The 10,262-nt window shown below is 40.9% G+C and overlaps 1 protein-coding gene across 2 annotated transcripts in view; it reads left to right on the plus strand.

Annotated features, from left to right (window-relative positions):
• The window catches only part of PTPRO (protein tyrosine phosphatase receptor type O), a 39,479-nt gene extending 33,997 nt beyond the window's left edge, over positions 1 to 5,482 (plus strand). For both annotated transcript variants that reach the window (XM_083365314.1, XM_083365313.1), the window contains 2 exons: positions 2,166 to 2,286; positions 4,899 to 5,482. In XM_083365314.1, the coding sequence (XP_083221440.1) occupies positions 2,166 to 2,270 (105 nt within the window). In that variant the 3' untranslated portion in view covers positions 2,271 to 2,286; positions 4,899 to 5,482. The remainder of the gene's footprint in view (positions 1 to 2,165; positions 2,287 to 4,898) is intronic.
• Positions 5,483 to 10,262: the final 4,780 nt, after the last annotated feature.

The following is a 10,262-nucleotide window of genomic DNA, read 5'->3' on the forward strand; positions in this document are numbered from 1 at the left end:
AATAGCCTTTTCAAAAAAAAGGTAAACATTCCTTGAATCCAGAATTTCATGTGGGATAATAATACTTTTCCATTTTTCCAAAATCATTCGGCTGGCTGTTCCTTATGCATCCAAGTCATTGTTACCACCTTGAAGGTCAGGTCTGATGCTGGTCCTTTTAGATACCTTCATTTTCCATTTGTTCATCAAGTTGCTTTCAATTAACCTTTCTTCCCAAATATCCACAGATGAGATATTGTCAGCTTTTGTAGGGATGTTGAAACCCTGCTGTTTGCCAGCTGGTCAAACCTTCTGCTCCTCTGGCAAAGCCATGTTATGTTTTGCCTCCTTCTCTTCTTACACACAACCTCAGTAGGGTGCTGTCATGCTTCAACAAATCAGGTCTGGCTTATTGAATGCCCCAAATGCGTGACAGCATGAAACCCCAAAGAACAGGATACTATGCACTGAATTGCCCAGATTGGCACAGTAGGAGAATTAAAAGCATACTTTATCACAGCTTACAGTTTGGGTAGCTGTATCCCCAACACTAGATCGGACAAGTCAGGTTTACTGTTTTTGGCTTTTATTATTTGGATAACAGTTTTGTTTGATGCCCTGTTAAGTTTGACACACGTTCCACCAAGAATTCCCAATCAATCTTTCCCCAGTGTGACACAGTTCAATTGCAGTGTAGGCAACACAGCTGGTTAGTGTCAGATCGCTACTCAGATGTGGGCTGCAAATATTCAGAACCACCAAGTGTTGGCAATAAAGAGTTAATGTATTTCTTGGCTGCCCCCTGCTAGTCATCTGCATTTTTCCAGTTGTGTTAGTCCTAGAACAACAGAAAGTTGGGAAAGATGTTCTAACCTTTTCATCCATTTATACGAGTATATCTATTCTCATGTCCAGAGCAAGCTGAGCTGTGGAAAACTCACATACGTTTGGCCACTAGTATCTTTTTAAGGAGCAAATTTTGAGCAGCTTTTCTGAATTTGTTTCAGTATAAACCTGCAAATCAAACATTGTTCTCTTTCCATCTGGTTTCAGGTTTCTTTATACTGTAGAAAATTAATCCTCTAGCTTCATCATGTGGCCATAACCCTCCTTGATGAAACAGAGGCAAATGTTGTGAACTCATGGACTGTAAATTGGTACTTTGAAGGATATTTTTAACACTCCCCCAGACCTGTAGTAGAAGGTCTTGTAAATTTGAGATACCTGTCTATGCTGGCTGGGGAATTCTGGGAGTTGAAGTCCAGACATCTTAAAGTGGCTAAGGTAGTCAAAAGAATGGTTTACGCCAGGGGTCCCCAACCCCCAGTCCGTGGACCAGTGCCGGTCTGTGGCATGCCAGCAAACGGTCCGCACAAACAAGCAAAGCCCCATCCGTGGGATGCAGGCAGTACATAAAACCACACAGTCTCCAGCCCATCGAAAAACCTTTCTTCACGGAACCAGTCCCTGGTGCCAAAAAGGTTGGGGACCTCTGGTTTACACTACCACAGTGTTTCCCAAATTCAGCCATTTTAAGATGTGTGGATGTCAACACCCAGAACACCCATTGCTGGCTGGATTATTCTGGGAATTAAATCTTATCTTAAAATGGCTGAAGTTGAGAAATGCCAATTTGCAGAAAAATAAAGCAAACAGAACATTAGTTAAATCATAATGTAATATTCACATCTGAATTCTGGAGGAAGTATAGCCAAGAATGATATTTTGAGGGGCACTGACATTTCTAGGAAAGTTGGTAAAAATCTTGTAATAAAGCTGGCTCTGGGACAGCAGCACAAAAATAATGGAGAGCAGGGGATCTTTCAAATATATATATATATATATATATATATATATATATATATATATATATATATATATGTGTGTGTGTGTGTGTGTGTGTGTGTGTGTGTGTGTGTGTGTGTGTGTGTGTGTAAATTACTAACAAAGAATTTAAAGGGAAACTGAGATGCATTTCTAACTCTTTAGTCTTCATCAGTCAGCTATACCCTGCTGAGATTCGAACCTGGGCTGATTGCATACAAGGCAGTGTTATTTGCCTCTAAGCCACCAGGTCTCTCTCGCTTTTGTTAGATTTTTTTTTCTGCAAGGGAAGATATGTTTCAACTGTTAACTATTTTAGATTATATATATATATATGACTGGAGGTGTTTCTCCTTCTACAGGAACAATACATTTTTATTCACCAATGTGTGCAACTGATGTGGCTAAAGAAGAAACAGCAGTTTTGCATTAGCGATGTCATATATGAGAATGTCAGCAAGTCATAATTCCAGGTCACAGGTGGTAAGTTAAGAACCTTTTCTTGGGTGATTGTGTTCCCATGGGCTCATGCTTGTTGCTTAGGCAGAAGCCACTGCAGCCATAAATATTAATATGAGGTCTTTATTTACTGTTCTATGCTTTGCAGTAAAGCTCTATAAATCAGCTGCAGGCTTCCCTTTACAGAAAAATAGAGTTTGAAGGGACTTTGGAGGTCTTCTAATCCAACCCCTACTCAAGCAGAAGACCCTATACTATTCCAGACAAGTGGCTTTCCAGTCTCTTCTTAAAAGTCTCCAGTGATAGAGCAACCACATCTTCTGGAGGCAAGCCATTCCACTGGTTAATTATTCTGTCAGGACATTTCTCCTTAATTGCAGGTTGCTTCTCTCCTTGATTAATTTCCATCCATTGTTTCTTGTCTTGCCTTCTGGTGCTTTGGAAAATAGGTTGACCCCCTCTTCTTTGTGGCAGCCCTTCAGATATTGCTATCATGTCATCCCTAGTCCTTCATTTCACTAGACTAGACAAACCCAATTCCTGCAACCTTTCATATATTTTAGCTTCCGGCCCCCTAACCATCTTTGTTGGTCTTTATTGTACTCTTCCCAGAGTCTCTACAGGTTTTTTTATAACATGGTTACCAAAACTAGGTGCAGTATTCCAAGTGTGGTCTTACTAAATCTTTATAAAGCGATATTGATTCTGTCCCTCTGTTAATGCAACCTACAATTACAGCTGTTTTTGGCTGTTGTTGCACAATGTTGTGACCTAGCAAAGACCAGAAACTTGCATCCAGGCAGCCTGTTTCAATCTTTTTTTAAAAAAGCATAATACAGTGATATATTTATATATATTATTGCACTTCTTAGGGGGACAACAGCTGATCTATTAAAAATTTTCCAATAGGTGAGAGAAAGCATTAGCACAGCAACAGCAGTGATCATTGCTAAAAAAAGGAAAGTGTTAATGCAGTACATTGTCAATTTGCATTTGTTAATGAGCAGTCAAATTAACCACAAAGCAATTTCCTGAAATATTTGAGGAACATTAAAAGGTCTTGGTGCTAGAAAACCCTAGCAGAGATGGCTGTTTTTCCATAATGGTCACCAGCAGAGGGAGCCATATGATGGACAAGCCTATAAATGTCCACCTGAATGGACTTTGATTCAGCCTTATGATCAGTTGTGATTTAAAGAGCTTAAGCTTATCTTGTGCTATTTGTTTATATCCTGTTTTCTGTCCAAGAGAGATAATCAGAATGCTTTGAAAGTAAATTCAAAAGCAACAGGACTGTAACATAGTTAGAATATCTACATAATAGATAAATAAATACTTCCAAAAGGTCAGGTTGGAAAGTTGATCCCGTTTCATTAAAATGGGTGGAAAAGGGATCCAATCCAACTTTCTTGCCTATTCATCTTTTACTGATCAGACTGATTGATTGATTGGATGGATATAATTCCTTTCATTCAGGGGCTTAAGGACATACCTTGTAGAGCGCCATTTAGAACTGTTCAAGCTTCTGTTCACGATACTGGCAAACTGGGAACTTGAAAGGCTCAAGTTTATTTGACTTTTCTTTCCTAGTAGCTTAAAATAATTAACATGGAGATCAAAACAAAAAGTAAATTAAAGTAGATATAAAGCCAATACAATGCTCTGAGTTCCTTTCTGAACGGGGAAAAACAATATAGTGGTTAGTTGATTGATTTTGATTGATTGATTCCACAGAGACTTGCAGTATACATTTGCAAAGGGGAGATGCTCCATATTCAGAGGTCAAGCCTCTCCATTCTGCCTGGTCTCCTACCTGATCCTTCCTTTAAAAGTCATCTAGCTTTCCGAGGCTACTGAACATGATTGTCCCCCAGGGCTGTTTTGTCTCCTGAAGACTGGTATATTTCTGCAACGCTAAAACAAACCAAAAAGAGAGGCATCCAGACAGAAAGCATTTTGATGTCCTGTCAAATTCATGACAATAAAAAAAATATGAAATGGTGCAATAATTCATATAAATATAACTAATCCAGTCATACAGCGTGATGCAGTCAGTGAAGACAAATAATGGTTGAATAAAGGATCTAACTCCATCCGGTCATGGAAAGATGTGAATATGTAGCTTGAGAGCATGTAATATGCAAATAGATATGTGTGTTTAAAAGGTTAAAATCTGACTGTTGGAGCATTCAGAATCAGAGGCTTTCTATATTTGTAAAACTCTGGCAGCAACAGGTTTGCTGAGTGAAAGTTTGCTTTCCGGAAAAAGAAAATATGTAAAGGCATCTATGTGCATTGTGGCTATATCAAAGGATACTTTACATTCAAGACTCTTTTACAAAAGTGTTGGTTTATCTAAGGCAGTATTTCTCAATTATGGCAACTTAAAGATGTGTGGACTTCAGATGCCAAAATTCCCTAGCCAGTATGGCTGTCTAAGGAATTCTGGGAATTCAGTTCCACACATTCTTTAAGTTGTTGAGATTGAGATGATTCCACTGAATTGTATTATTGTTTAATGACAACAGGTGGATGATCTATCAACATCATCATCAGAGTTATGAAGGTATTGTTGTTTTTCCAAAGGGGACCAAATTATTACTATTAGTTCTTATTTTTCTTTCTCTTTCTTGCAGATGAAGCTGTAAAATGCATCCATCTTCCTTGGCTTCCGATTTTAATTCTCTCCCCCTTCTTTTTTTTGTTTTTGTTAACTGCTTTCTGATTTGCCATGGACAAGAGCTGCTTTGCAGTACATGGACAAATGAAAAAAAGTATATTTTACATCCAGAAGTTCTGGGGAAACATAGCCTTAAGGAACCTGCAGTGTCTTGTTTGGACTCTTGATCAATTTTTTTAAAGTTAATAACTGGACCAAACTCAACTCGGGGTGACAGCTCAAAGGGACAATCTAATAATGTGCATAAATGTAATGTGCTCTGGATCATTTTATGTTGTTTCTGAAACAAATTTATTTAATATTTTTAAATTTAATGCACAGGTTAAGCTGAAAGGTTACCGAATGTGCAATATTCCAGATTCAGTCCAAACTGCTGCGGGCTTTCTCCATGTACATCTATGGAGCAACACGGACTCTATGAAACACAGGAACAGACAGGGTTAGCATTGAGATAATAACTCATTAGCAAGGAAGGAAGGTTGTAGAAGCTGGAAGAAAAGCTGAAACGTTGCTACTGACACAACATCCGTGGCAGGACTCTCCAGCAAGGAGAATCAAGACTAGCCTGATCGAAAGCTAGAAGGTGAAGGAACAGATTTCAGCATTAACTGCAACTTCTTAAAGGGTCAAAGGTCACAGTTATCCTTTCACAGAGATTTGGGCACCCTGAATCAAAGTGTTCTTTTGCCTATACAGCCAAATGGGGAGAGAAATTCCTGTGCACTTAGATTCAGAGTGGAGCTATGGATAGGCACAATGTGCTACTAGGTAGGATTCACTTGAGGGATGAGCACCATGGGTGTACTGATTTTTAGTTGTTGGGATCCATCTTTGCTGCATAGACATTTTCCATTTGTTTGGTTCTGTTCACTTCTGTGTAAAAAAAAAAGATGCTTGTCATTTGGGGCAGAGAGATAAGGTGCCATGCAGGATGCAACTTGATGGTGCCAACAGGCTGAAAAAGGTCAAAAGATACAAGGATTTCTTTTGGCATGCTTGGTGCATGCAAATGATTGCTTCGTTCAACAGTTACTACCAAGTGCCAGGCTTCAGTTTATTGCAGGGCATAAATTTTCTCCTGGAAAAGTTAGTGTGACTAGTTCTGGGGTTCGCTCTCCCCTTTTCTTTGGTTTTTGTATCAATTCCACGTGTCGTTTTGTTGTGCTATATGAGTGCTATCAGCGAAGGCATTGGTGGTGTTTTTTGATGTGACCTTCTGCTTTCTGCTCTTTGGTTTAACTTCCATTTCATTGAAAACTTCTGAAACAAGTACTGGATCTACGGGAAAGAACATTAAATATGCCAAGAAGGGATGTGCTGGATTTATATGACAGAAGCAAAAGTACACTTGCGTTGTTTCAGGGCGCCATGTTAAAGCATTGGACCAGGATGGAAATGACTTGATCTGAAATCCCTATTTACTCATGAAACATTCTGAATTTATTTGCATAAGATGAGCCCCTGGGTTCCTATACAACATCTGAAAATTGGCACAAGCTTCCATATACTCTTCAAAAGGGTCACAAACTATAATATACTTTTTGATAGAAGGCAATATTTGTAGCTTAGGGTCGAACTGTGCAGTCGTTGGTGCTCTTTGTGGTTTTCTTGCAGATGTTTTATTACCAAACTAGGTAACATCATCACTGTTAAAAGGGAGTCGGGTTTGCTCTTATTTCTATATACTAGTGGCTTGCCTTGTCAGTGTGGATGGGAGTGATCCTGGTGGTTCCTTGATTAGGCTGTTGTTTACTGTTGTCTATATTGCAGTTCCTTGATTGGTTCTATTTATTCTAGCCCCAGAAGAAATAACAGGAGTCATCTACAACATATAAGGACTGTAAGAGCCACTTTGTAGGACAAACAGGCAGAAGACTAGAGGAATGTATCCATGAACACTAACTAGCAGTCAGAAGACATGATGAAAAGTCCCTAATTTCACAGCATATACAGACTCAGCCATGGTTTCAACTGGGAAACTGTAAGCATCCTAGAGCAGGGCTTTTCAACCTTTCCACCCATTGTACCACTTTTAGGATATGGCAGCATCCGAGTACCACCAGTCGCCTAGCAAGGTGTCAAAAATTTGATGACCCCCCCCCAAAAAGGAAAAAAAGTGATGAAGTACAGGTACAGTTTGCTTAGTGACTGTTCAAAGTTACAATGACACTGAACAAAGTGCCCCCCAAGCCACAGCCGAGCAAGATACCTGCCTGCCCACCCGGTGGCGCTCTTCCTCCTGTCCAAGGTTTTCACTGTTGTGAGCATTTCTGTTGAGGATTGGCGGCGGGGGTGGGATGGGGGTGTGTTTGGTTTTTATTCCCCCCCCCCGTCTGCTGGGTGGCCACTTCACATGACCCTGGGACACTGTGACCGTCATAAATATGAATCAGTTGCCAAGCATCTGAATGTAAATCATAAGACCCTGGAGATGCTGCAACATTCCAGCTGATCGGCGCTTCTTCTGGGCTCAGCAGAAATGCCAGGATCAGCACCAAGCTCCAAATGGAGCCTGGCGCTGATCCTGGCACTTCCGCTGACCCCTGACAGCCCCGAAGAAGTGCTGAACTTGGCACTTCCACTGAGCCCTGACAGCCCTGCAGCTCCAGCCATCTCTCACTCAGGCTTGTGCGCTGCAGCCACTGGTTCAGCTCATTCCCCTCCCCTGCTACTTTTCTAGGATGGTCGCATACCACCTGCTAGGTGCCAATGTACCACAGGTGGTACCCGTACCACTGGTTGAAAAGCCCTGTCCTAGATCAATCTAAGTAAAACAAGAAAACGGTAGAGAATTCCAGGAAACCTGGCAGTCAGATATATCAGCTATCGACAGGCACATAGAGATAAACAACATCTAGCTACTACTCAAAACAGACAATTAAAAAGCCAAAAAGGAAACAAAAAGACCAAAATGGCTTCTTACTAGCAATCAACACCCATATGAGCAGAAATTAAAAATCAGTACTAGATCAATAATCAATAAACAATACTTCAGTCAAGGAACCACCAATGCAGACAAACAAGCTAACAGTAAACAACAGCCCAATCAAGGAACCAAGACCACTCTCAACAATATTTATTTATTTATTTATTTTATTTGATTTGTATACCGCCCTTCTCCCTAAGGACTCAGGGCGGTGAACAGTGACATAAATATCAGAATGCACAAATACAGATATTGAAAACAAATTAAACCCTAGTTTTGCCCAAATGCAGAAGATAGTTACCTTAAAACAATAATTACAATAGAACCCGTCAGACCAGACCGGATTGCTCAAACAGATATGTTTTTAGGTCGCGTTGGAAGGAGCGAAGGTCGGGAGCCATCCGGAGCTCAACCGGTAAACGGTTCCATAGGTCGGGCGCGCCCACAGAGAACGCCCTCCCTTTGGGAGCCACCAGACGGCATTCTCCGAACGGCAAAACCCTTAGGAGGCCCTCTCTGTGGGAGCGCACTGGACGGAGGGACGTTGATGCTGGCAGCAGGTGATTCCTAAGGTATTGACAAGGCAAGTCAACAATATATAAAAATAACAGCAAATCCCATTCCTTTCTGGCAGTGGTGATATTACCTTGTTTTGGTATAACATACTTCCCCCACTATTGTTTCCTTCACCAAGTATTTGATGGGAGACTGCTCCCAATCAAGTATTTGCAAGGAGCTTTCGATGGCTCTTGGGGGATTTAATCTTCTGTGAATTCATCAACCCTTTTTTAAAGCAACCCAAGTTAGTAGCTACCTCCATGACTATGACAATTACCTCTTGCACTCTCCTAAGGCCACCTTGGGCAGCTCATGCAGTGAGTTTAGCCTGGATACAGTCTTTGTGGGTAGTTCATCAGCTTGAAGATTTCTTTTAAATGCACCTTCCTTTTGCTAATACTGGGGTTGTTGCCATTCAGCCCACGGGTGAGTAGCTTTCTGTAGTTGTACAAGTTTTGCTAGAGAGTAACACCCTATTGATAGCCAGCTGGATCTAGTGGTTAAGGCATTAGGATAGAAACCAGGAGATTGTGATTTCCAGTCCTGCCTTAGACACTAAGCCAGCTGGGTGATCTTGGGCCAGCCACTCTCTCTCAGTCCTAGAAAGGAGCCTAGGACAAACCATTCCAGAAATCTTGCCAAGAAAACTGCAGGGATTTGCCCGGGCAGTCTGCAGGAGTCAACACTGAATCAAAGATGCACGTACGCAGTGCCCCATTAGGCTCCAACATTGATCAGGATATCCAGAGACTGGAATTGAGCAACATGTAGATGAATACATATCACACACTCTTGATTGACCCCAGCATGTCATGTGAACTACGTGTGTTTTAATCTTGTGCATACACTGCAGTCATGTCCTTGGAACAACTGCTATTCATTGCCAGTATCTTTGAAAGAGGAATAGTCCATGTGTGTCATTGGAGGCTTTAAGTGTATGGAAACAAGTGCAAGGGATCATATTTTCATAGACTACTAATCTAATTTGGGCAGGGCCCGAAGGTGATAACATGACGCATAAATCATAACAAACCCAACTCAATCACCATTCAGTTTGGCAATCAAAGCAGAAGTAAAATGCCTTCTCAATGAGTCCTCTAGTTGCAAAGTTACCAAGAAGCACATGGGTAGTAATCACCCCATGGATAAGAGAGCCAGCTAAATAATCAAAACCAGCAATATATCAAACCACTTTCAAACAATTTCTGTATGCTAGACTAGCCCATGTAACCACATGCAAAGCAGGCGAGACTGGAGGATATATAACCTCTGCCTGTCCATGAACATTTTGTTCCCCAAATTCCTGTGTTAAGGTTACCTTAGCACCATCATAGAATGCCTGCAACTCCAAAACCAAGCTGGAGAATTTCAACGGGGGTGGCACTGCTTGCCGTCAAGAAATGCTTCAAAACAGAGAAGCCTTATTGTCTCTACAAAACTGATTTGTATTTAATTTGTGCAAGCGGGAAATTAGAAACAGTCTTGGGGGAATAAGTACTGGTCTACATACTTATTTAGAAACTTAATTTGCCACACATTCCGTTAACTGTTCCATGCAGCCTACAAAATGCAGCCATACAGATATAAAAGCTATATTAAAGCATAGCATTAAAAACACAACAGATAAAGCAATGGCATTAAAGTTCTGAATCTAAAAATATACCTCTAAACTGTTAACAAGAAAGACATTGCCAAGATCACCTTAAGGAAACAGCAGTGTATGCAGCTTGATTGGGACCATGAAAAACTGGGTATCTCCCAAGGACAATGGCAGATGGAGTCAAGATATGAGTTAGTGGAGGTGCAAAAACCTGTTGTAACTCTCATACTGATGGG

This window comes from Vipera ursinii (genome assembly GCF_947247035.1).
Source record: "Vipera ursinii genome assembly, chromosome: 6".
NCBI lineage: Eukaryota > Metazoa > Chordata > Lepidosauria > Squamata > Viperidae > Vipera > Vipera ursinii.